General features: G+C 44.1%; 2 protein-coding genes and 1 long non-coding RNA gene across 7 annotated transcripts in view; 2 read left to right on the top strand and 1 right to left on the bottom strand.

Moving 5' to 3' along the window:
• Positions 1-22020, top strand: LOC126983536 (histone-lysine N-methyltransferase eggless-like). Of its 2 annotated transcripts, none has more exons than XM_050836296.1 (23): positions 1-149; positions 967-1024; positions 1900-2063; positions 2407-2564; positions 2706-2858; positions 3598-3695; positions 4568-4621; positions 6060-6236; positions 6723-6949; positions 7441-7640; positions 8978-9180; positions 9621-9675; positions 9934-10067; positions 10174-10310; positions 10448-10655; positions 11038-11205; positions 11838-11977; positions 13673-13850; positions 14525-14687; positions 16535-16714; positions 17726-17902; positions 18069-18232; positions 20680-22020. In XM_050836296.1, the coding sequence occupies exons 2-23, from the start codon at positions 992-994 to the stop codon at positions 20884-20886; spliced, it is 3378 nt and encodes a 1125-aa protein (XP_050692253.1). In that variant the 5' UTR covers positions 1-149; positions 967-991; the 3' UTR covers positions 20887-22020. The 2 variants fall into 2 exon arrangements, with proteins under 2 accessions (XP_050692253.1, XP_050692254.1); XM_050836297.1 differs by having other exon boundaries at positions 14525-14666.
• LOC126983542 (uncharacterized) overlaps positions 16721-26528 on the bottom strand; it is a 23671-nt gene continuing 13863 nt past the window's right edge. Inside the window, exons 3-4 of the long non-coding RNA XR_007735961.1 lie at positions 24806-24990; positions 16721-17632 (exon numbers count right to left, since the gene is read on the bottom strand). This is a non-coding gene — a long non-coding RNA (uncharacterized LOC126983542). The remainder of the gene's footprint in view (positions 17633-24805; positions 24991-26528) is intronic.
• Positions 22138-26528, top strand: part of LOC126983537 (SH3 domain-containing protein Dlish-like) — an 8427-nt gene continuing 4036 nt past the window's right edge. Inside the window, exons 1-3 of one of the 4 annotated variants that reach the window (XM_050836302.1) lie at positions 22138-22661; positions 24785-25011; positions 25188-25322. In XM_050836302.1, the coding sequence (XP_050692259.1) occupies positions 22463-22661; positions 24785-25011; positions 25188-25322 (561 nt within the window). In that variant the 5' untranslated portion in view covers positions 22138-22462. The remainder of the gene's footprint in view (positions 22662-24784; positions 25012-25187; positions 25323-26528) is intronic. The other 3 variants (XM_050836299.1, XM_050836298.1, XM_050836301.1) reach the window with 3 other exon arrangements.

A 26528-nucleotide genomic window follows, 5' to 3' on the forward strand; every position in this document is an offset into this window, starting at 1 on the left:
GTCAAAAGAGGAAGAGGAAGCAGGACGCGGCGAGGCGGTGCGTGGAGGAAGGCTTGTGTTGCTGCTTGTAGGGCTGCTGGCTGCTGGGAGGGCCTGGTGACATCTTCATACCGTTTCCCAGCCGAGGGACACAAGGAATGCTGCGGGTGGTGAGACATTACTCCTTTAGCCGTAACTCGAGGCTGCTGTACCACCCCGACCACCGCACCTCACCACACACCGCCTATCTTTATCTACATCACTGCCTACCACCACTATCTATCTATCTCTATCTACACCACCCTGAGCACCTCACCTCCACACAACTTCTATCATTATCTACATCACTGCCTACCACCACTATCTATCTATCTCTATCTACACCACCCTGAGCACCTCACCACACAACTTCTATCATTATCTACAATCACTGCCTACCACCACTATCTATCTTGGACAGGATTAGGATAGGGGTTAGAATGAGGAAAGGTATTGGGATATTGTAAAGGGCCAGGTTCAGGAGTTGTAAATTCATGGAACTCACTCCCAGAAAACATAGTTGATCCTACATCTACAACATCATTCAAGAACAAATATGACAAACACAAAACACAGATGAATATGGAGGCAGGCAACAGGATCAATGTAGATCGTATGTAAATCCCGTGGATCTTATTGGTAAGTCTTAAAATTTATTCAGCATGTGGTCTGGGCCAGTGGAAATATATGCAGCATGGGACAGGGCAGTGGCGGGGGGAGTCCACTACACTGGCAAGTGATAACGGCTGGGAGCAGTGTGGCAGCACGGGTTGAGCCACTACGCTGGCCAGTGATTACAGGTGGGAGCGGGGCAGCGGTGGGGGTGGGTCCGCTACACTGGCCAGTGATGGGTGGGAGCGGGGTGGCTGCAGATGCATGTGAGGCATTGAAAAGTCAATCATTTAGTGATTTTCAGAAAGTGAAAGGTTTTCTCTTTGCCTCCCACAGACACAGGCATGACAGCTGGTCCACCATGGCTGAGATCATCGACATCTCAGATGACGAGGTGAGTTGTGCATCATTTGTTGTATACTAACACCCTAGTGAGTGTGCAGGAGAGGTGATGAGTGACTGGCTGGATGGGTTGAACTTTGTAAGGCAGTGTTTGGGGCAAGGGTCCTCAACCCTTTCACACACCACTATGCGATTCTTTCAGAATTGCATAAATTTTTTTTTGCGTCAAAGATCCAAGCTAGACCTATAAAATAAACTAATTGTCAACTCTCTCGTACCATTGGATGTGAAGTGATAATTGCCCGTGGTTTAGTTGCCTCTCAGCAGGCAGTCTGTGAGTGCGACTGTCGTCCCTTTAAATTGTTTTTTTTTCAGAGTCTGTAAACTTCACTATTTATTTACATTTCTTAATTTTTTTTTCTTTCATAAGGCTGAATAATCTCTTCCAAAATCAACGATATATAATTATGCCAGGAAAAAAGAATACTCGTGGGTGAAATCGATAAAATTTTCGCCACACAGTCAGGTCATTCCACGAGGCCCCTGAGGGAGCCCCAGATGGATGTCACAGTGGAAAGAGAAATTTCTTAAACTTTTGGTGCATGAAAGGGTTAATATTTTGTAATTTGATAATTTTATTATTAGTATCTTATTTATATGTTTAATTTTATCCATATTATGACAACCTTTGATGGGCTTTAGGAGATTATCTTGTGTTGGTAGCCATTCCTATGATCATAGTTCAATATTTGGATGACTCATATGTACCTGATCGATGTGATGCATGTTAAATTTTTTCGGCAAGCCAGCCACATCTCCCTTGCAGATTTTGTGTGAATCATCCAATCATAAGGAGACTGCTTGACTAGTATTACTTAGACTCTCAATGCTCTTAGTAAGTTGGTGCATGTGTGTGTGTGTTTGCAGGTTCTGATTGAGGAATCCCCTAAGAAAGGTGTTACTCCTGCATCTCCTGCCACCGCCAACAAGCGCCCATTCCGTTGCCTCAACTCAGACTGTCGCTCCGAGGAGAAGTTGATCAAGGCTGAGGAGTATGTTCGCCGCTACTTTGGGGTGCTGCCTTACCCCAAGTGAGTGGTACCAGTGGCTTCCTATTGGTGTTGACAGTGAAGGAGTGGTTGTGTGTGCCATTCTTCTTGTTTTGATCCTTGCAACATTGTTTTTGCTTTCTTGTCAAGAACATGTTATTTATTACATTCCATGACATTCTCATTCTCCTCCTGTCACACAGTGAGGCACTATGAAAGGAGAGAAAATTCAGCTTTTCCAACAAAATGGCTAAAATTATGATTTGTTATTTTAATGCTACATTACAAGGTTGGCTTGATTTTGTAAAAATGAAAATAGCTCAGCATGTATAAATAGATAAGAATACACACAGTCAACACACATAAACTCCTCCCTCACTTGTAGGAAGAGGCGCGTGTGTGAGACATGTCACACAGAAGCAGAGTTACAGCAGGAGTCCTTGGTCAACTGCATCACCTCTGGCAGACTCCTCCTGGCCGAGAAGATCCCGCCACCCAAAACCACTGTGGTACTGACAGACTCTGACTCTGACCCCTCAGATGGTGAGTCATGTATGCAAACACATACATTAAAACATTCCAGACTTAAAAAAAAAAGGAATACCCCCTTGAATAATAGCTATTAATAACCATTGATATCCAGTGATGTATGACTGATCCTCTCTTCCTCTGCCCCTTCCCCAGCCTCAGCCTCAGAGGCGGAGTCTGACTATGTATATGAGGAGGATGACCTCACGCTGGAGAAGGAAATCTTGGCGTTGACGAAGGAGCTCGGCCTTGATCGGCAAATCAAGGAAGGGGTCAAACACCTGGAGGACACACTGCTCAAAATACAAGGTGACCACACACACTTGAGAACAGTGGTGGTGGTGGTGGTGTTAGTTATCACACTGATGATAAGAGTGACACTGATCTAGATATAGTAATAATGTATTGGTAAAGTACTAGTTGTAGCTGTTGTAGCAGTGGTGATGGAGAGGGACTGATAAGCTGTGTTACAAAGGAGGCCAGTGTTATCATTAACAGAAAGTGTAGGAATTAAGTAGTTCAGTCTTCTGTAACTGTCCCGGAGAGAGCAAAGAAATGGGAGTTAAATGTATATACCAATAGATAATTTGATGAATAAATTGGTAATTATGATTTAAGCAGTAGCTGTTGTAGTAGTAGAAGTAGTAGAAATAGATGCTGCCATGGAATAGTAGTTGCTGTCATTGCAGTAGTAGTAGTGGCAGCAGCAATAATTTGTTTTTCCACCTATGGCACCAGTAGGCTTGCTTGGAGGGGCATGATGGTATGGCCCAGCCCATTGTGGCGCAGGTAAGTATTTATTGTGCCGCCATCTTGCATTGGCTCATGCTGCACCCCGGAGCTCATCTTTGATCTTAGAATCAAGAGTCCAGGTTGATGGGTGGTCTTCAGGACAGTATGTGGGTAGTCTTGGGCCACCCGCCTGTGACTGAAAAATCCCAGCTTGTGGTCATGATGATGGTGGTGGTGGTTACTGTAATGTTTATATAAATCTACCTCATAACAAAAACAGTAACTTTACTTTCTCTCTCTCTCGGCACTGTTTCAGGAAGCTTTAATGTGTTGGAATCTGACTACAGCAAAACAGAGACATCACTTGACAGTGTACGCAAAGACTTCTACAACACTTTCCGCTTTGATATTATGGTGAGTGTGTGTGTTTGCACATGTGTATGTGTGTGGGTGTGAGCGAGCAAGTGAATGAGTGTGTGTGTGTGTGTGGGCAGGTGAGTGACGGTGTGTCCATTTTTGATGCATAATACAATTATTCTAATAACTTCTTTTAGTTAAGCCTTTTTAAATGTGTAGGACAAAATGTGGTAAAAGTCTAGCAAAATTCTCTAAAGAGGATCAAGTGGAGATCCAGGGGGGAAGCATGAGCCAAGTCAGATGGCAGCACTATAAAACACTTGCCTGCACCACTAATAGACTGGGGCCGACCAGCAGGCCCATTAGGAAAGCCTACTGGCGCTATAGGCTGAAATTAAAATGAGGCAAACATACAGGAATGCCATGGCCCCTGGACTGTAGGGATTTCCAAACCCCAGACTTGTGGTTCCCGGGCAGGTGCTCCCCCTATAAGTCTGGGATATCAAGGGTCAAGTGTATGATGAAAAAATGCTAGGATCTTCAGTATTGAGTTCAAATTGGGTACATTAAGTTTGTGGAGGGAAATAAGGAAAATTTGATTTGTGGATAGGGTAATAAAGTGAAAGAAATCAAGCAAATTTATATTCAATCCAGATCCAATTGAAAATTGAGGTTAGAGAGATTTACAGATGAAAAGGTCATATGGTAAGTTTCTGATTTTTAGGAACTACCATCTGAAGGCTTATTAGTTTCCAGTAGTCTCCATATTTATTTTTGTATCCTTATTTGTAGCTTTTGAATTTTTGGTCGGTATTAATGAATTACAGACTTTGCTTAATCCTTTTTTGCTCTTGTAATCTTGTTCCAATCTAGTCCAAGGTAACCTAACCTTCCTTGCCCATTTCTTGCTGGGCATTTGTCCTCCTTAGTGGCAGCCACCGCTGGACATCGGCCCATCAAGTGTCCCATTCCCACCAGAAGGGGTGAGTATCCCAACTTGGAGACCTCCGAGTCCCTCCACCTTCAGTCTCTTAGTGGTCACCTTAGGTTTTCCCTTAAGAGGGCACTTTCCAAACTCTTTGTAAATAGGGGCCAGCACTGTGTCATCTGGTCCCTCAGCTTGAAGGAGACGGAAACACAATACCTCTCATTTGCTTCTTTTAAGTTTACCATTTACCGTTGATGAGGTTTCAGGCCCCACACCACTGCTAGCGCAGCGCTCCCCAGGGCTGTCAACAATTACAATGTTAGCGAGGCAGTCCAAATTTCTTTTCACTCTTGTAAATATGGTGCAAGGGTGACTGAAATGAGGCTTCCAGTGATGTATTACCATTCTAGTGATTAACAAAGCACATGTATTAACTGTGCCAGCTCTGTCCTTCAGTGAAAATAGTTTTTAAAATAAAGGTTGATACTTGTGTAGGACAAAATGTGGTAAAAGTCTAGCAAAATTCTCTAAAGAGGATCAAGTCACCAAACCACAGACAGTCTTATATATGAGATTGAGTTGTGTTTGCAAGAACAAGCCCTGCCCACAAAAACAGAGGACAATCACACAGACAGACTGCATTCCTCTCTTCTGTTTCTGTCTGTGTGATCTAAGACAGGCCTCAATCTTGTATATAAGTCTGTTTCTGGGTTACTAAGTACCAACATTTAATATATATTTATTCTGAATGTATTTTCGTCAAAAGACAGAGCTTACACAGTTGATGCATTTCCTTAGTTAATTCACTAGAGTGAGTAGATATCTCAGGAAGACTGATTTCACTCACCTTTACATCATATTAATAAGAAAATCTAAAAAAGAATTTGGGTCATCCTGATTCACAGCAAAATGGCATTGTCTAGCAAGCACGGTGAACAAAGCTTTCTTCTCTGCTATAGTTTTAAAGAAAATTACTTCCATTATATGAAAGAAATATAGTAGTGCTCCCCTAAGAGCTCTTTTTAAAGAAACAAATTAAATATATTGCATTTGTTTCCTGCATGCTGTAGGACTGGATACAGTCGTGTCCTCTACCATAATTCAGCTTAGAAAGTCACCCATTTTTTAGTCTGTGTCCAGGCTTAGTCGTATCCACTTGCTTTTTTTCTTTCCTCTACAGAGCATGACATTACTGATGTATTCCTTCTCGTCTTTACTGTGTTTCCATTATTATAGAAATGGACTCCCTTCCTTGTGATGGTTTTGCTTTCTGTCAGTTTCAGCTTATATTTGCCTTCAGTAAATTTAAATAGAACCCACACTTGTAAGACTGCTAATCAACATTACCACCTAGGTACTCTTTAATCCTTATAGTTGTAGTGATAACTTTTGATCATCCCCCATTTGATATTTTCATCTTGGCAGCAGCACTATCTGTAAATAAACCATTACAGTAATTATTATTTGCACCCTAAGCTCTTGCCATACTGCAGAGTGGGGAGGTGATAGCCGAGCCGTCGGTGGTGGTGCCCAACGCGAATCTCCCCCCCGTGGGTCCTCTGCAGCGGTGGGAGTTGGCCCCTAATGAGATGGTCTACTCCATGAAATACTCACTCTACGCACGTTGGGTCCAGGCACAGGTCATTGAAGTGGAGCGCAGGGAACCCAAGGTATGATGTCTCACTTCATCACTCTAATTCAACCTCCCAACTCCAATATTTTACATTCACTGCCCTCCCATGCCCCTCTCAAGACATTTGAATATGCTATTTTGTATCTTCTCATATTCTCATATTTGCAAAGTAAATATATGAGGCTCCTGCTTGAGTTGTAACTTAATGAAATTCCTCCTCTGCTCTTGCTGCACAGATGTCAGGTCCTTTCAAGCACACTCATTAACAAGTAACAATGCCCTGTCCCAGCCTCTTGGGCAGATCAGATTAAAACCATTTTAAGTATCTCAAGAATACATAAACCTCTTATATTTAATAGTTGCAAAACAGAAAATACATCATTCTCAATAGAAAAAAAAATGTCATTATGGAGAGTTTGCAACATGTAGTTCTATTTTGCATCACATGGCTTATAGAAGGGAAGAATTCAGACTGCTGTAAAATGTACCTAACCCCATGTATCTCCTACCTACCCCTCAACAGGACACAATCTACCGGATACGCTATAACCGCAATGCCAAAAGTGCTGGCCTGTCCAAGGTCATGCCAGGCCGCCAGCTGGCCTACTTTGAGTCCTGTGCCACACGTATACCAGTAGGCACCCGAATCATTGCCAAGTACAAGGATGATGACCCCAAGAACACCACCATATCAGGATCCTTCTATGTGGGTATTGTGGCAGAGATCCCCACTGCTGCAAATAAATACAGGTGAGAGAGACAGATTTGTGTGAGTTCTGTCATCTAACCATCACCTCTCTTCTTGCTGACTAGTCTTGTACTCCTTATTAAGTCTGCTGCAGGTCTTGCTATCTTTTATTGCTATTTTGATGCTAACCTTTATTTTGAACTTGCCAACTGCACATATCCACCTGTCCTGTGACTTCAAGGCACAAACCTTCTATTCAAGTTTGTACCTGTACTGTCCAACCTCCTAATGGGAAATTGACAAGTATCTTCACCTTTTCATTCTTTTCAGTGATAAACTGGAACCATCTTCCTTCATCTGTATTTCCCCTTTTCTATGACAGGCTCTTTTAAGAGGAGACTATTAAGGTACCTCTATCCAAAACTGATGTCTTTTGGCATCTTTCTTTGTCTACTGTCTTTAGGATACCATATTTTTTGACGTTTTTAATGATTTTGTTTTGCCATTGGTCCACCGCCTATACCACAATAAAAAAACACCCATCTGTCCCCAGGTACCTAATCTTCTTTGATGATGGCTATGCCCAGTATGTCAACCACCAAGATATCCGTGTGGTGACAGAGGCCTCAGCTTGCTCCTGGGAGGACGTGTCATCAGACTCACGCGAGTTCATAAAGGAGTATCTCCAGATGTACCCTGAGAGGCCCATGGTGCGCCTGCAGAAGTGGAACTATGTCAAAACTGAATGGAATGGTGAGTCTTAGGAGCAGGAGGGAGTAAGGAGGCATTGGTAAGGTGTCTGTTCAGGTTGTCTTTTCCCGAGAGGTCCTTCAAGGGCTTCGGAGAACTGACCACAGCAGAGAAATTGGTTTCATTTATGTTTATCAACTTTTTTCCTTGCATAGTTCAATCTTCTCTCTCCCAGACTTTCTTCAAACTATTATGCAACTCTGTCCTTAAAGAAAGTGTATACCTAATGTTGAGGTGAAGGGTACAGTGGAACCTCGTTTATCCAGCATTCAAAACAACGGCAAATATCTGGGGCCCGAATTTGCATCTGAGTGTGCGTCACACATGACTAAGGTCGGTTGCCCGTGTCCACAACCCAAACAAACCAATTGCTCTGTATCCATATGGCACTGTTTCTGAAAGTAAGGGCTGCTGCAACTTGTGCTGCTGTTACTCATGTTATGGACTTGTTACTACAGTTAAATGGAAGGAAGAAGCAGTTGTGGGTACTGTCATGGCTTCAAAGATGTGAGGACAGGAGTGTATACCCAAACCTCGCCAGAGACCTGTGCTCTGAAGTCCTACAATTTTTTTCATCAAATGGAGAAAGAAGAGTTTTTATTAACTATTGGAAATGGTAGCCTCACTCCACTCATATCCTGGCAAGACACAAGAATGAGCAAAGAGCAGCAGCAATCATGAACCATTCACATCTTTTTAAATTGTTTTTGGCGAAGTTTTCATGTGTGGTCCGTGGGACCACACAGCACCGGGTGCTCTCTTATTTTGTAGACAAAGCAGCTCTGCCAATCCACTTAACAAGCCTCTTGGTAGGCCATCTTCCACTACTCGTTTTCTACTCATCAGCCACTAATGTCGTCTGTTTGTTTACATACAGCCGTGCTGTTGTTTGTATCCGTAACTGTTTTTCATCCATATGGACAACTGACAACTCACTTTCAGTTGGCCATACAGGCAACCAAGGTTGCCTGTATGGCCAACGGTTGGAGGAAAATGGACAGTATGAGACCACCTTTAGGGCAGAGAGCATACCATAGTGTAAAAGGGTTGGGAGAAGAGAGGATGGAGGAAGTTATGAAGGTTTAAGCACTTATGGACTTTGTAAACATGCAGGGAGAGAGCAGTAAATAGCAGATAGGTAATATGTGCATTGGAGAGAGATATGGAGGAAAAAAATAAAACTACCATATCCACTCCCATGAGATATTTCTCTGGAACAGATATCTAAAACTGTTGTTGCAGAAAATAATGGTTAATGAGCTGCAAGTTTTTGTGTGTTGGGCTGACATAGTCCTCAAATACCTGTGCATTGTATTACTTGTGTTGATATTTGTCACCAGGTCGTTGGTGGAGGGCACAGGTGAAGGAGGTCGACGGATCACTGGTCAAGATGTTCTTCCCACCGCTGGAGGGCCGTTGTGAGTGGATCTACCGAGGGTCCACTCGCCTCAGTCCACTCTTCCACAAGAAGATGAACATACAGCAACAAGCAGAACAGCCTCTCCGCACCATTAGGAGGAGGACGGCAGCTCTTCCCAGCAGGGTAAGTTTGTTCATGGACCATGGCTTGGGAAGGGAAGGGTGAAAAGTGTCGAGAGGTAGAAAGGAGAGGTGGTGTATGATAAGAGCAGGAACAAGGGTCTGGGTGGGTGGAAGGTATTAGAAGAGGGAAGAAGAGTGTATGGCGTGATATGGGGCAGGGACACTGGGTAAGAAAGGAGAGAAGGTAGCTAGAAGAGAGGAGAGGATATGTATGGAGTAGGGATACTTGGGGAAACTAGAGAGAAGAGGGGTCAGGAGAGGTTTAGCAGTGTCTGTTATGTATCAGGGACCAGGGGAAGAAAGTGTGTTGAAGGAAAAGGCAAATAGGGTTTGGTATAATATGGTATGGTAGGAGAGAGCAGAGATGTCAGCCTTAGTCTTTAAGGATATTGTTTGAGCCTTGGCCTTCAGGTGCTAACATGATGCTAACTCTTTCTACAGGCGGTGGTGGAGTACGGCACCTTTGGTCAGGGGCAGGACATGGACTCAGGCTTAGGTGTGTTGTTGTGTGCCTCACCTTTTAGGAACAAATAATTTTTTTCAGTAAACATAAAGTAAATAAAAAAAAAGAGAGCTAATCCTGTCCATTTTGGTTGTGTGGAAATTCATTGTAGATTGATGTTTACCTACAGCAAGAAAGTTCTCGACTATATAATTTTTCCCACTTCTGTCTGTGGACTGACCCAGAACTTGAGATGTAGATTTTGACCAACCCAGATTGGTTCCCTTACATTTATCCCTATCCCCTCTCCAGTGCCACCTACAACAGAAGTGTCGGGGCAGCCCCGCTCAGTGGCCAGGAAGAGCACCTCGCGGCCCTCTCGGCCAACCACACCACCCAAGGAGATACTGATCAAGGTGGAACAGGAGTCCAAGGGATTCACAAATGTAAGTTATGATTGCCTTACTCCATGGGGCTTGCTTGCATTGTTCTGCACTCACTGTTGTTGTACTGTGTATTAGGTGAGACCCTGATCATGTGTCTGTCCGGCAGCAACACTCGTTCCCAGAGAAGGCAGTCAAGTTCACCAGCCACCTGTGTACGTCGCAGTGCCTGGGTGCTGGCGACAGCATGAAGAAGTACAAGGGACTCTCACCACTCCTCCAGCCCCTGCTCTTTGGATGGCGCAGGTAATTCCCATCTGCATTTGTTGCTATGGTTCTTTGGTTGTTTATTTGTCCTGCAAGTTGATGCTCATTTCAGCAGAATAATTAGTGATACCACTAAAATTATGCACTTAGAACTCACAGATGCTCTCCATTTCCAGGCAGTTTGTTAAGATTTGCCGCAAAACAGTCAACCGCTACGAGATTTACTACAGCGCCCCGTGTGGCCGGCGGCTAGGCACCATCGAGGATGTGTTCAAGTACCTGCTGATGACTGAGTCCAACCTAGAGATTGACTGCTTCTCTTTTGAGCTGAGTGTTATGGTCACGCATGAGTGGGAGCCATTTAAGAAGATTGTTGATATTGAGGTGAGGAAGAAGCTAGATTGCCTTAATTATTTATGCTTGGAGACAAAAATAGAATAAAGAAAAATAGTCTCAGGATTGCTTGTGATTGCTTAGGATTTCTTGTACTTTTTTATTACCATCTCTAAGTGAACACATTAAGTATCAGCTAATGACAGCACCCTAGAATCAGCTAGCAAATACAGATTAAGAAACAAAGTCTGTGGAGATTGGGCACAGCATTTTTGTCTATTGTGGATGCATGAGATTACAAATGCCAAAGTAATTCAATCAATCAAATGATCCCCTCCCAGTCAAATATCCTCTCTCTTCATTTCCCAGCTTCCCACTTCCATCAATCACCCTGAGAGTATCAACCCTCACACTTTTTCCTTCCTCACTGCAGGACTTCAGTAAGGGTGAAGAGGATGTGCCCATTTCGTGCGTCAACTCCCTGGAGGAGGTTATGCCACAGGAGTTGAGGTACTCCATAGTGCGCATCCCCTCGGAGTATGTGCCCCTTGACCTGAACCCTGACTTCCTGGTGTGTTGCGACTGCACTGACGATTGCAGGGTGAGTGGCATCAAACACTTCTCTTCCTCTTCTTCCTTTCTCCATTTTATCTTTTTACCTCCTCGATGCACATATTAAAGATTGTTAAGCTGGAGTTATACACTGATCAGCAAACTCATTGAACAATAAAATGCCACAATTTATTAATACACCTTGGATCCTTGGATCATTTTAGTCATTCTTCTCTGTAATGCCTAGAGGGAATCTATATCCTTTCTGTAACAGGGGCACCACAACTGAGCAGCATAATCTAGGTGAGGCCTAACTTGTGCCAGATATGATTTGAGGTAGCATCGGCTATTTTACTCACGGCAGTAACAACAGAATTCATCCCGTGCCTTGGGCTAATATATGCAACAGTCCTTTTGTAATGAAGTTTGAATCCTGCAATTCCTGAAAAAAAATCCCTCTGAAAAAAAAAAATTTGATTATGTCTCATAATACAGATATCAAGGAATCGTTTTACTTGAGGATTTCAATGAGCTTATATTTCAGAAGGGGTTTCTTTGACTCATAAAGGGGTTACTATAGTAAAACACTTGTAATGGACTTACCTTTTTGTACCACCAACCATTTACCTTTTATAAGTTATAATGATGACAAAAATAATAATGAAATCATGTGTTATGCAGGACAAGAGCAAGTGTGCCTGCTGGCAACTGACCATCAGCAACACCAGGATCCTGGAGCGTCAGGAAAACCAATCTGCCGGGTACACCTACCGGCGCCTCTTTGAGCAGGTCCAGAGTGGGATCTATGAGTGCAACACCAAGTGAGTAGGATGTGTTGGGATGCACAGGGCTGGGAGGGTGTGCATAGAATGTCCTGGTTGGATGAACTAGGTTGGGAAAGAGTGAAAGGACATTCTATGCACAACCTAGTTCATCCAACCAGGACATTCTATGCACATGGTTGGATGAACTATGTTGGGAAAGAGTGAAAGGACTTGACTAACTATACTAGATTGGGAGCATGTAGACAACCCTCACACTCTTTTAATAGCTGAACTTAGGTGGGATTGTGCAGGATCAATAGATGGTTCACTAACCCTGACTGGAATTGTATGAAAAATGATGGAGGTGTAAATAGTGAAAGGAGGAAACCACCTGTAAATAGTAAAGACATTATTCCTGAGCAGGAGAGTGTCAAAAACTCAAAACCTTAGTGGTAATATTTTCTTCTTTCTTTAACATGCACATTAGTTTTCTTCATTCTTGTAAGTTTCCTTGCATGTACATATCCTCTTTAATATACACATTATTTTATATTGTTAAGTTCCTGAACTCACTCATCACTGTACCTATCCATTTCTGGCACATATAAAATTTGTACATTACTTTTAGATCGTTAATCTTAGACTAATGAGGGACTTTCTAAACTGAACTTAGTAAGGGGCAGCACTGTATCTACCCTCGATGTGAAGGAAACAGAAGTGCAATACCTCTCATTTGCTTCTCTATAGGACTGATGTGAGGCAAAGTATTACAATATTTCAATCAAATAAATAATTTTGTATTAAAATATAGCAGAGAAGAAAGTATTGCTCACCTTCCTTTATTTCTTGAAAAAGTAGACTATTGTAGGGAGAACTTGGTAGCTCCAGTTGCTTCTCAATATTTTTATTTTTATTTTTAGGAAGCTGATGGAGAGTAAAACCAGGCTTCCAGTAATGAGCAATCCATGCTTATGTTTTCAATGAGCACAAGTTTTGAATGTTTCAGCTTATTTTTTGACAAAAAGAATTTATAGAAGAAACTTTGGCATGTATTATCTCAAGACACCATTTATCAGGCAAGAGCAGCTGATGATGTTTACTTATTCAAAACACTGATGAAGGGCATCTATAAGGTGGTCTAAATGTTATCAAGCCAGCAGATTATTTTCTCAGTCAAGATACTGACTTCTGTAAGAAGGCATCCTGCAGTAACTATGTTATTGCTGCAGGTTTTCCCTTTTCAATAAACAACATCCACTACTCTTGTGAACAGATGGTGTCTTAAGTATTGTTTCAACATTTGTTATACATTTGTTTTTGTCAAAAATTAAGCTGATTCAGTCAAAAAATCTGCTTAGTAAATACATTATTATGGATCTCATATCACTTGAACCCTGATTTTACTCATCTATTCATCAGCTTGATAAAAGGTTAACAAAAAGCAACTGGAGTTGCCAGATTCTTACAATGGCTTCTTTTAGCAAGAAATAAAGCAAAGTGAGCAATGCTTTCTTCTGTTGCTATACTTGATACAAAATTACTTGAATGAAATATTGTAGTACTTTGCCTCACAGTCATTTGAGAAGCAGATGAGCAGCATTTCTGTCTCTTGCACCAAGGGACTGGATGGCACAGTGCTGCCACCTGCTTATGCAGAGTTTGGAAAGTCCCTCGTCACCCTGAGTGTCTGTGTGTTGTTCCCTTCCTGTCATGGTTCATTCCTCCTTTGAATTCAACCTTTGTGGCACACAGGTGTAAGTGCAGTAACCACTGCCTCAACAAGGTGGTTCAGCACCCCCTGAGACTCAAGCTGCAGCTGTTCAAGACGGCCCGGCGAGGCTGGGGCGTCCGCACCCTCCATGACATGCCCCGAGGTGGCTTCGTCTGCGTCTATGTCGGCCACATGCTGAACGAGGCCAAGGCCAACGAGGTGAGGCCCGGAGGTGGTAAGGGGGATTGATGGTGGGGAGCTGACAGATTATTGGGGATGCCAAGATTACCATATTTCCTGCTGCTTAGATTGATGATCACTAAAAGTAGTGTGAAGTCTAATCATTGTTATCATCTGTCATATTTTGTACTGAGCTGAGGGTTGCCATGAACACAAGAAATAAAAAAAGACAGTTCAAAGATTACAGCATTAAGACTGGAATAGACAAAATCAATCTTAGAAACACCCATGGGTACACTGTGCAAGTATAGTCCATCCCCTGAGAATTATCCCTCCCCACACTGGTGCCACAAATGAGTACTATATATTACGTAAGTCAAGTATGAGAAAGCCATCCCCAGGATGCAGGGCACAACACCTGACTTGTATGCAACACCTTAAGTCTACTGCTAGGTAACAAAGGCAAAAGGAATGAAAGGACAACTCATCAGTCAGTAATCAAATTTGGGATCCCTTAGTTAAGCCAGGCATGCTAACCACTGCAACATGGTACACAGATGGAGGGGGATAGCTCAGTGAATTAGCCTGCAGTACCATTTGCACACACATTTTGACTAATCCTCACCCTAGCAGAGTAGAAAGATGAGTGTTGAAGTATATGGTCACCTCTTGCCCTCTTTTTATCCAGCAGTAAATGTTCTTCCCACTTACAGGAAGGGAAGATAGTAGGCGGTGATGACTACTACGCTGAGCTGGACTACATAGAGGTGATGGAGCGTGCTAAGGAAGGCTATGAGGATGAGGCCATCACCATAGAGGAGGACACCACTTACCAGCCTGACACTCAGGACCACGGTGAGGTCACCCGCACCCCCAGTAAGTGTGTTTAGTGCATAGTTTATATCAGTATGGGTTTGTAGGTGTGTGCTTCTTCCACACACATACACACTCGAGAGGTCCTGCTACTTGTCTTCCTTTCTAAGGGTATGTTGTAGGTTGCTTGTAGTTTTGATCTGTCTGTTCTGTTGGTCTGCTTTTTGTTATTATGCAAGCCTCTTCAGTTGGTGTGTGCCTGCTCCTAATACCCAGACTTATTCCTGACACTTTGTTTCACCTAAAATTTCAGCTTTTCCTCTCCTAAACTTTTCGTTCTCCCATTATTTTCTTTTCTTATTTCCCCCACTTCCTCGAGTAGCTTTACTTTTTTCTAACCTTTCAGTCATGTATGGAGTATGCATCTCACGTGTGGGGAGCTCCACTCACACAGCTCTGTTGGACAGAGTGGAGTCTAAGGCTCTTCATCTCATCAGCTCTCATCTTACTGATAGTCTTCTGCCTCTTAAATTCCACGTCGCCTTGTTGCCTCTCTTTCTATCTTCTATCAATATTTTCAAGCTGACTGCTCTTCTGAACTTGCTAACTGCATGCCTCCCCCCTTCCCGTGGCCTCGCTGCACACGACTTTCTACTCAAGCTCATCCGTTACGCACGAGTTAACCAGCATTTTCACTCTTTCATCCCTCACGCTGGTAAACTCTGGAATAATCTTCCTTCATCTGTATTTCCTCCTGCCTACGACTTGACTCTTTCAAGAGGAGCGTATCAGGACACCTTTCCTCCCAAAATTGACCTATCTTTCGGCCACTCCTCTTGACTCTTTTGTAGGAGCAGTGAGTAGCGGGCTTTTTTTCATTAGTTTCCTTTTTTTTATGCCCTTGAACTGTTCCCTTTATTGTAAAAAAAAAAACTGTCCCCATTTCTGAATTTATACTTCCATCTTCATCTTATTTTAACCCCTGAATAGTCTTTTAAAGTAGCTTATTTAATTTTTATTATATTTTCCAGAGTTCAGCTTTCCTTTTTATTTTGTTGTAAAAAGTTTGCATACGACTTTAAGTTCATGCTTTTAATGATTTAAAAAATTTACATTTTGCTTAGTTTGCTAATTTACATTCTTGAAAGCTGGACCAGGCAAAGGCTGTTTGAGGTCACTCCTCCCACCTCCCATTTTGATTCACATTACCTGGCAATTGTTTCAAATACAATGTGTTATTCAGACATTGTATAGTCAACCAGTCAGCCAGCAGCAAACTTTCCAAGGAAAAAGGGCATCTCAATGGGCTAGTGGCTTTTTGCCTTGAAAGAAAATTCAGTATAGTTATTAATGATGGTGATGAGCAAGGAGCCCTAACAGTACTACTTGATGAGATGGCAAAGGGATGAGAGGTGGAAGGTTTCTCCTTCAAAAAGTCCCTGGCCAAGGGTGCACAGAACCATGAAGTTCTACCTGCCATTTTTACTACCTTATACATTCAGGCTTTAACTGTTTAGTTTATTAAGTTATGATGTTTTTTTAAATAACTTTGAACACCACCGTGAAAGTTATTTTTGAACACTTTTTTAGTATGTTTTTAGGTGTTGCCTGCTTCAATGTGTGCTTATTTTATTTTGTAATAGCCATGTAATATATATGTTTGTTTGTTTTTTAACAGCTTTATCTCACCCTACCTCCCTTCTCTATCCTTTCAGTCTCCTCTCTTGTTCACAGTTCTTCAATTACCCGGGTATTTCATGCTTCTTTCTAATCCCATTTCTCCATTAATCATCCTCATACTTTATCTTCCATTCTTATATTCTTTCTGTTTTTCACTTCTTTTTGTCCACCCACCACTCAAATCTTTCCTCCTTGCACCATCACTGTACCTCACCCCCCACCACCCGCAGGGGCCTCAGACTCCAACGACAGCGATGGTTTCTACAGTGACAACGATGGTGACAACACTAAGGAGGACACAGACTTCAGCCACCCATCCTACATGAAGAAGGGTGGCCTGGGCAAACGGGAAAAGAGTGCCCGGCTGCAGGAGCGGGCAGCCAGACGCTCACGCTCAACCTCACAGCAAAGTAGGCACTGTTTTTGTGTTGGCTGCATATGCATGTGATGGTAGAAGTAGCACACCTGTACCCATTATTCACAGGGGTTGGGTGACGTGGACCTCTGCTAATAGAGAATTTCTGCTGTTGTTTGGTTTCCCCTCCCCAAAAAAGCCTCTGGACCCTTATTAACCCAGTAGCAGCGACGGGCCAAATATGTGGCTTTGCCGTGTAGCAGCGACGGGCCAAATTTGTGCCATGATATAAACCCCCAAAAATAGATGATACATAAATGCTTTGATATATATTATGAAATGGTTTGTGTGAGTGATGATTTTTTCTCGTTTTTCTCGCTTAGATGGACCATTAAGAAACATGATCCGCGCTGCTACCGGGTTAAACCATACTGTAATTTACATAAACTCTTACAAATGCGTAGTCCTCAAAATCTCATCCACTGTTAGGTACTCACTGTGAAGTCTCTGCCATTTCTTTTTCAGCTTTGGGTGCTTAACCATAACATACCATGCAATTTTTTTTCCTAATAAATGTTTCTTTGTATAAAAATCAGATAATGAAAATATAAATATTGGTCAAAAATATTATACTTATGCAAATTATTTAGGTGCCTCATTCCAGCACATACCATAATTACATGCAAATGTAAAGTCACAGTACAACTGTTTAACAGCACGAGACAACAATAAACAAATATGTTCAGCGCACATGCAGCCACCTAATAGGTGTTGCAGACCAGAGGATGGAGTCTGATGATGTATGGCCAGACTTTTGTTTTGATGCTTGGACTTGGCCAGGGATAAGTCGAGCAACCACCAGACATGGCAGTACTACAGACTTTTGGTCCGGACTTCAGTTTCTGTTCCCTGATGACTGAGCATATGTCTGACAATTGCTGGACTCCAGATTTTGTGCAGGAAATCCAATATTCTGAAAATTGAGGTTCAGGAAATCAAGGGTAGAGTATACATTGTGTGTGTGTGTCTGTTTTATCAGTATCATTTAATTACACAACCATTTCAGGGAAGGAGGAAAGCAGCCGCTCTAATTCAGACGATGATGTGGCCAAAGCCAAGGCCAAAAACAAGAAGAAGGAAGGGGAAGAGGATGGGGACAGCAAGGAGAAAGACAGTGAGAAGGAGGAAGGAAAGAAGGATAATGAAGATGAGGAGGATGCAGAAGAGGAGGATGATGAGGATGGTGAGAAACAGACACACTTCTGCGGTGACCAAACACTTGGAGACATAGAGTACTTTCATTGTTGTCACACACTGCCGCCATCCTTTTATGATCTGTCAATTGCCAGTTTTCCACTCGCCTCCACAATAACCCAGTCACTTGCTCACCACCTTCCTTCCACCCACAGATGTAAAGCAGCGTCAGCCTCAGCCATTTGTTCCGCGGCAGCTGATGGAGGCCAACATATCACCCCAGAAACCACTCAAGAGCATCCGAGACTACTATGGAATGGACGAGGCTGTGTACATCATGGACGCCAAGCGCGCCGGGAACATTGGACGCTTCCTCAACGTATGTGTACAAGAGAATTATTTATGTGCTTGGGGGGTTATGTGCCTGTGGGGTATGTCAAAATCCTGTGGGGTCCTGTTGTGAGGTCGGTCAGTCAGTCAGTCAGTCAGTCTCTCTCTCTCTCTCTCTCTCTCTCTCTCTCTCTCTCTCTCTCTCTCTCTCTCTCTCTCTCTCTCTCTCAGTCTCTCTCTCTCTCTCTCTCTTTTTTTTTTTACACTGACCTAGTGACTGGCCTTTAATTTGGGACTGAGAATGCTGTGGAGTGTGGGGGAGGCATTTCTAGCTTCTTCCCTGTTGGTTCAGGAGTGAGGCAGGGGTGTGTCCTTGATCCATCACTTTTCAATACTTGCATGGACTAGATTGCTGATCAAAGTCATTATGGAGCATCTATTGCCAACATTAAGATCACTTACATTTTTGCTGATGGTGCTGTACTTCTCACGGAAACCCTGGAGGTCCTGGTGTTGGCTCTTAAATTGCTGCACAGGAGGTGAACCCTCTGGGACTGAAGGTCTCCAGGGCCAAAACCAAGGTCCAGTCCTTTGGAGGCTTGCTGGATGACATAGTTCAGTCTGGTTATGCATGTGGTGAGGAACACTGTGGTCACCAAAAAAGCTTCGCATACCTTGGTAGTGTAGTGCATAACAGTGGTAGATCTTACCAGGAAGTCACACGATGAATTGGCCTGGCCCATGGTGTTATGAACTCACTCAACACGAGTATATGGTGGTGTCGATATCCGTTCAGGCGGACAAAGATTCAGTTTTTATGTCACTTGTGCTCCCTGTCCTATTGTATGGCTGTGAGACATGGACAATGAATAGAGACTTGGAGGAGCATGTCAATGCCTTTGGTACCAAGTGCCCTCACAGGGTCATGAGGTATATATTGCTGGAATGACCATGTGAGACCAATAACTACTTTATGAAACTGAATCAAGAACTGTAACCAGCTTTGTCTGTGAATTGCTCTGGCTATATGGGCATGTGGCATGCCTCCTGAATGTTGATCCTGCTTATAGGGTTGTTTCTGTATGAGACAACTGTGAGTGCAGGAGGCCAAGGTGATGCCCAAGCAACTAGTAGCCAGGGCAAGACGACCGATCCTGGTGGGAGGGACTTAGAATGGATAGGGTAGCAGAGTGGAGGCTTGCTCAGGGAGATTGTCAAGTTACATCCTTCACTATGTCTAGATTTCCAATTAAAGTGGTCATTTTCTGAAAAGCCAGACATGTAATGGACGTAACTAACTGAGAGCGTATGCCAGGAGGCTCATTGCTTCACTCACCTGCTGCCTCCACTCCCAACACCCCCCCAAAGCAAGCTTCCATTTGTCCTCCCCTACCATCTCAAGCCCCTCCAAGGATCGATCAACCTGCCTCAGCCATAAGTTACATGGGCATCCCCTTGGGCTCCCCTCGGGATTCTTCTACAAAAACAACCCTGTGAGCATGATAGATTTTCAGAAAGTGTGGCTCATGTCAAGTGTGCCCATATAGCCAGAGTTGGCATTCACAGACTAAGCTAGCAACAGGACTCAATCAAGTTTCATGAAGTAGTCACTGGTTCAAGATTAAGTCATTACAGTAATACCCCATGATCCTGTGAAGGCACTTGGTACCAGAGGCATTGAAACACCTCTCCAAGTCATTACCCAGTGGCCATGTCTCACAGCCATACAGTAGGACGAGGAGCACAAATGACTTTGATGTGAATCTTTGTCTGCCTGCACAGATATCCACAACACCATATACTTGTGTTGAGTGAGTCCATAATACCGTGGGCCAGGCCTATCCGTCGTGTGACTTCCTGGTAAGATCCACCATTGTTACGTACTCTGCTACCAAGGTATGTGGAACTTTTGGTAACCTCATTGTCCTCACCACATGCATAAACAGACTTAACTGTGGCATCCAGCAAGCTTCCAAATGACTGAACCTTGGTGTTGGCCCAGGAGACCTTCATTTCTAGAGGGTTTGCCTCCTCATGCAGCACTTCAAGAGCCATCACCAGGACCTTAAGGGATTCTGTGAGAAGTAGTTTCAGCAAAATTAAGGTCAGTGACATTGATGTCACCAACAGTTGCTCCACAATGACTTTGATCTGCATCATAACCTTAGTGTTGAAGCAAAGACGCACCCCTGCCTCACTCCTGAATTAACAGGGAAGAAGTCAGTAATGCCTCCCCCACACTCCACAGCACTCTCAGTCCCAGAGTAAAGGCCAGTCATCAGGTCAATAACCCTTGCAGGAAACCCATGAATCTGCAGAATATCCCAGAGTACTTCACAAGCCCCTGAGTCAAAAGCCTTCTTGAGATTGACAAAGGCTGCAAGCAGCCCCTGTCGAACCTCATGTTAGCGATCCTCAAGGATGCAAGGTGCTAGGATTAACTGTAGCAACAGCATTCTTTTCACACTAACATTTCTTCCTTTACTTCATCCACAGCACTCGTGTGAGCCCAACGTGTTTGTGCAGAATGTCTTCGTTGATACCCACGATCTACGCTTCCCTTGGATTGCTTTCTTTGCCATCAACAACATCAAGGCAGGGACAGAGCTGACCTGGGACTACAGTTATGATGTGGGCAGTGTGCCTGGCAAGATTAAATACTGCTACTGTGGTGCCCGAAAATGTAGAGGCAGATTGCTTTAGACTGCACATTGCACAAGGATGAGAAGAGGAGTGAAATCAGGAGGTGGGGAAGAGAGGAAAGGAGAATTATGGTTGTTTCTCATTATGGAAGAAAATAGATGTAGGCTACTCAGTAAAGAAAAGAGAAGGGATTAAGTGGAGAAGGGGTGAGAGATAAGGATGAGAAAGTGTTGGTGAAGAATGAGAAGGGGAACAGTATAAAAGGGGAGAAGAATCCAAAAGACAGAAAACTGCCATTGAAGTACCCAGGAAGAAACAATTGCCTGGGTGGCATGGGGTTAGTAGGAGGGTGTGGAAGGGTAGGGTTTGGTAGTATAGCTGGAGTTTGTCACCTGTTTTTATGCTTGCTGGGGATTTTTCAGCGAGGGAGAGCTAATGAGAGGGTGAGGGGAAGAATGTATTAATGGAAATGGAAAATAGATATAACATGCATCGTGAAAGTGGCCACAGACTAACTTCTTGAGCCCAAAGTCAATGGGGATAAATATTTTACTTTATATAAACCAAAGGTAAAGGGTGATAAACTGAAAATGCAACTGATATGTGGAAAGGGTATTATAACAACAAATCAAACTGCTAAATACACAGGCATTGTGCTGACTTCAGTTGACCGTAAAAGTAAATAAATAGCTGTAACTATAGTGAAACCAGTTTTGCGAGGGTTCCCTCTGGTCCTTTACTCCCCGCTGCTCTGCCACACAGTCCCAACACCTATTTTTTCCTCTCATATGTTGGCGATAGGTGTTGGGACTGTGTGGCTGGGAGGTGAGGAGGAAAGGGCCCCGCAGGAGCCAATGCAAAAACAATCTCGCCAATCTGGTTTCACTGTAGCCCTACATGATGTAAATTTGTTTATGTTAGATGTAATATAGAGAAGACTAACTGTAACCTGGAATAGTTGTGTGTATGGTGACCAGCTGAATCCTTGAACTGTACAAATAATAAGTATAAGACTTTGTTTTCAAAGCATTAATGTTACATATTTCACAAGACTCCTGAATTATCATCAATTTCTTAACATTGCACTGCTTATATTTTTTTTACTCAAATGGAATACAAGTGAGGATTAAATATTTATTTTCTAAATCACTGTATGCAATGAATATGAGTAAGCAAATAAAAAGAATAAAGCTACTTTGACTTTTTCCTCTTCCTTGTTTACCTTCCAAAATATGTACCTACAGCATTGATGAACATGATGATAAACATCTTCAAAAGGCCCACAGTACCTGCACCAGAGTAACCCCTGGCAGCTGCTGCTCAGCAGCACCCTCCTTTATGAGTTGCTATTGAAAACCAATATTTTTTTCACTTTTTTTTTTTTTTTCTGGTATCAAGAAGGGTCCAGCTGGCGCCTGGCAGGGTCTGCTGCCATGCACGGGCACGCGGCACGGCCCCGGCAGGGGTGACTAAGTAGTACAAGTGTTGCAGGAGCCTGGTGGCTCGTTAAGGGCCGGGGGAGGCGAAGGAGCCGCGAGGGGCCGGGAGGAGGCCGGGCCGGGGAGGGGCCACGGGGGTCTGAACTCAATTTTGATAGACTACAGTGTTGCCAAACTTCCAAGACTTCACCTGAACAATGCACAGAAGGGGCCATGCCGCCACGGCCGTGCACTCATTGCTAGCCGAGCAAGTGTTACGTGTCGTCCCGTTAGGGCAGCAGGGCGGTGCAGGCGAGGGGCGGGCCGGGGCCAGGCCGGGGCCGGGCGACGCGGCACACCGTCCCAAGATGGCTTTCCTGTGTCCAGTCAGAATCCGACGGAACAAGAAAAAGAAAGGTGAGTCCTGCCACACCCGGCCACCCTCTGCCACCCCCGCCCCCGAGGCCACGCCTGGGGGGGCACTAAGGCCGCGGTGCTAACACCTACAGACGAGGGCGGCCTCAACACTCGTCAAAATGGCGTGTTGACTAGTGACCCTCTTTTCCGCCTCCTCTCCGGGAGTAAACAACACAGCGAGCACCCGTGTGTGGCGGCCCCGACCTGACCTGACCTGACCCGCCTCGGCGCCCCACACGGGGGCCGGTCACCGTGCCGGGGGGGGCTGGCCGTGGGTGCCTGGGCGGCGGGCTGGGCGGCGTTGAAGTCCCCAGCGTGTGGTGGCTCGGGGGTGATACTTCTGCTAGTACACGTCACGGCCAGGAACCCGCGCCCCCCGGGGTGGCCGAATGTGTCGGGCGGGGGCGTGACACCCGGGGCTGGCGGCGGCGGGTGTGCCTGTGTGGTGGCACCAGCCCTGCCTTGATGGCCCAGCCCGGCCCTGCACAGGGCCGGGCAGCACACGGGGCACCACAGGCTCACCTGACACCACTGGACGGCCAGATATTATTTTTCCTCACTGACATGAACTTTATCTGAGGGTCCCCATTATCTGCTGCAGTCTTTTTTTTTTTTTCTTTTTTTTTTTTACATGCTCATCAATTTATGCAGATGGGCCTGTCACTGTAAATCTCAATTACAAAGTTCCTGAGTTTCCATAAAAATAAGGAGTACAGGCCGTGAACATTGAGTATGAGCCTGACCTGCTGCTGCTGCGGCTTCCACTGTGTGCGCACCATGCTGCCATAGTTTTTGTAACACAAGTTGCAGTGATAGTTTTTGATACTTTTCACAATACACAACTTGTCCTGGTCATGTGGCATGTTGTGGTGAACCTTCTTCCCTGCTGCCAAATTTTGCAAGCAAGGCAAGGGTCACCGACCCTACATTCTAATGGGCATAGCTCCGGGGGGGGCGGAAGCACAAGGGGTCACATGCCCCCCATGAGAATCTGGTGCCCCCATGTGTCCTCCACCCACCCACCATGCCCTAATACCCACCATTGATTTGATCTTCCTCCAATAACAAATTCTAAGTGTCATCAGAATGCCCCTGAGCTCCACCTGCCTAGTGCCCCCCATACCCCCAGGGGCAACCCTCTGATACACTTAGCCATGCCACTGTACTGTGAGCCATTGTGCTGGCTGGTGTGGCCACTGAACACAAGCACTGGCCATTCTGCTTTAACTTTGATGGCCACTTATCCTTTCACCAATATGATAATCGAATGCTGTCCTGGAAACTTAATCTTCTATTGTTAGTAGTCCATATTTTTTTCTGTGTACTCCAAGGCTTCAGCTACCTTCAGACATTAGCTTTCCAGTGAACACACTGTTGCATCAACATGATGTAATACTGTGTCATATTTTCAAATTACTTTTCTTTATTCAATACGCCTCCATGGTCTAGTGGTCAGTGTGCCTGGCTTCTACTCCATGGGCCCGGGTTCGAATCCCAGCCCAGGCAGTCAGCGTGCAGCTCACCCAGCTGTTCATCCTCCCTCTCGGGATGATTGATAAATGGGTACCCGGGGAAACCTGGGGAAGGTAAACTGTGGTAACCCGGATGTCACACTGGCCCTGTGTCCCAGGGTAATGGGCTCCCTATCACCACAGGCTAAAGGGCCAATGTTACGGAGATGAGCACCGAGGCCACGCACTGCTACAGCATATGCCCCAACTTGACCTTTACTTTCTTTATTCACCTAATATTCATGGAAGCATTTTCTTTAATTTACTATTTGAATTCCTTGATTATTTATTTTTCTCATACCTACTAGGTATTTTCAATGTTTCAGGGTCGATTTTATTTAAATATAAAAGTCTCACATTTTTTTCTTTGTTACTAACACTATTATTCTTATTCTCTAGCTATTGTTTGACTCTCATGAATATTCTCTTTTGCCTCTGCCTCTATATGTGATGACTGTAGCCTACCATGTAGGAATTTTTAAATTTCCAATCTTAAAACCCGTCTCCCTTTCTTACCTCCTTCCCCGTTCAGTAATAACTGTATATGACGTATTCTTAAGGACGGCAGCAGACCCTCAAACTGCCTGTTAACCTACACCTCACCCCACCCAGCCTCACCCCACCTCGCCTCACCAGGGTCTGGCGGCTATGTCTCTGAGGGTGAAGAGAAGGTGGTCCGTGCACCAGGCCTGGGCCGCATCACTGGCTCAGCCTCCATCGAAACACTGGTGAGGGTCGGCCTTGAGAAGGAGGCGGGGCTCTCACCGGACAGCAAGATGGTTGTGTTGCATGACTTCACGCCATGTGTGGACGATGAGCTGGAAGTTAAGAGAGGCAGTGTAAGTGTGATTCGTGTCTTTGTCCAGAAATAGTGTTCAAATATAAGAATTGACATGGAATGATCCTACTTCTGAATCAGTAGTCAAAGCAACGATCACATATCAATTCAAAAGTAGAATCTGTGTTTAGATAAGCCCAATATAAATAGTGATCCATGCTCCCCTCCCCCATGCAGGTGGTCAACGTATTATACCAGGAGAATGACTGGGTGTATGTGATAGCAGAGCACGGCCAGCAGGAAGGCTTCATCCCACACTCCTATTGTGCACCATATGGCTCACAGCTTGGAGAACTCACCATAAACCATAAAGTAGGTGCTCATGCCAAGCTGTCTGCATTGTGGCATTAGTCATTATCAAAACTAATGTGGCTAATTTATCTTTTTAACAATTTTTTCATGGCGTGTTTAGTTGGTTTTGTTTATTTTTTCATACCACTTTTTACGACTGAGTTTGTAACATGTCCTCTGTGAAAACCCAACACTTCTAAATAACTGTGTCTCACAAGTGGAAGTAAAAAGTCAAACTAACCACTTAACTGCTAATAAAGACTATCATAACATTTTAAGAATCTGGCAAATGTACAGAGATTTCATTCATAGTAATTCATACCTATTATGATTTCTCTGAAGAGGAAAGTATCAAATTACCTTCGACCTAAGTATTACAGTATAAGCATTTTGGTCATTTCCTGTTATCATCATAAAATTTTGACCATGTACTGCTCAAAGATGTTTTTTTCAAGAGTGAATTATATAATACATAAAGTTTATATGGAATTGATATTAATTTTCAAGGAGATAGTTTGGTGAATCAGAATATGCGCTTGTCATGGTAATGTATAAACTTTATCCTTCTGACCATTACCATTTGCCTTTTCTGTTTTTCTTCAGTTTTTACTACTCATCTAATCCTTGTTCAATTTTCCTTCATCCCCTTACTCTATCATCTCTTGAATCTTCCTCTATATTGTTGTTAATTCTCCTTTCTTTCTTGACTACACTCCACCTCTGTCTCCTTTCTTTATCCGTCTCTCACTCCTTGGCCTCTGTCTCTGCCCTAGCTGCTCCACCCCTTGTCTACATCACTCTGCTCACTGGCTTGCCTCAAATCTGGGCCTCCCCTCCATTTCTCCTTCTGATCATCTGTTTGCCTCAACTCCTGGTTTGCATCCGTCTTGCCCTACTTTTCTGCTCATCTCATTCTCCTTGCTTCCTCCTTCAGCATGAGAAGATAAGTAGTCTGCAGGAGTTCAGCCAGCCCACAGTACAGCTTGTATAAACCTACACCATCTGTCTTCTCTTTGCATGAATATATATAATCTTCCACCAATCCCTTTATCCATCCCTTCCTTTATCCCTGACTATCCGCCTTGTTTCAGCTGCTTGCTTTGATTCTGTTCCTCTCCTCACAACCCCCACCTCAACAGCTAGCTAGCTTTCCCTGCTCACCTCTGATCCAACTGCCTGCTTTCTCTCCCTCCCTCCCTCGCTGCTCATCACTCCTCCCTATTTCCT

This window comes from Eriocheir sinensis, chromosome 54 (assembly GCF_024679095.1).
Source record: "Eriocheir sinensis breed Jianghai 21 chromosome 54, ASM2467909v1, whole genome shotgun sequence".
NCBI classification, from domain to species: domain Eukaryota; kingdom Metazoa; phylum Arthropoda; class Malacostraca; order Decapoda; family Varunidae; genus Eriocheir; species Eriocheir sinensis.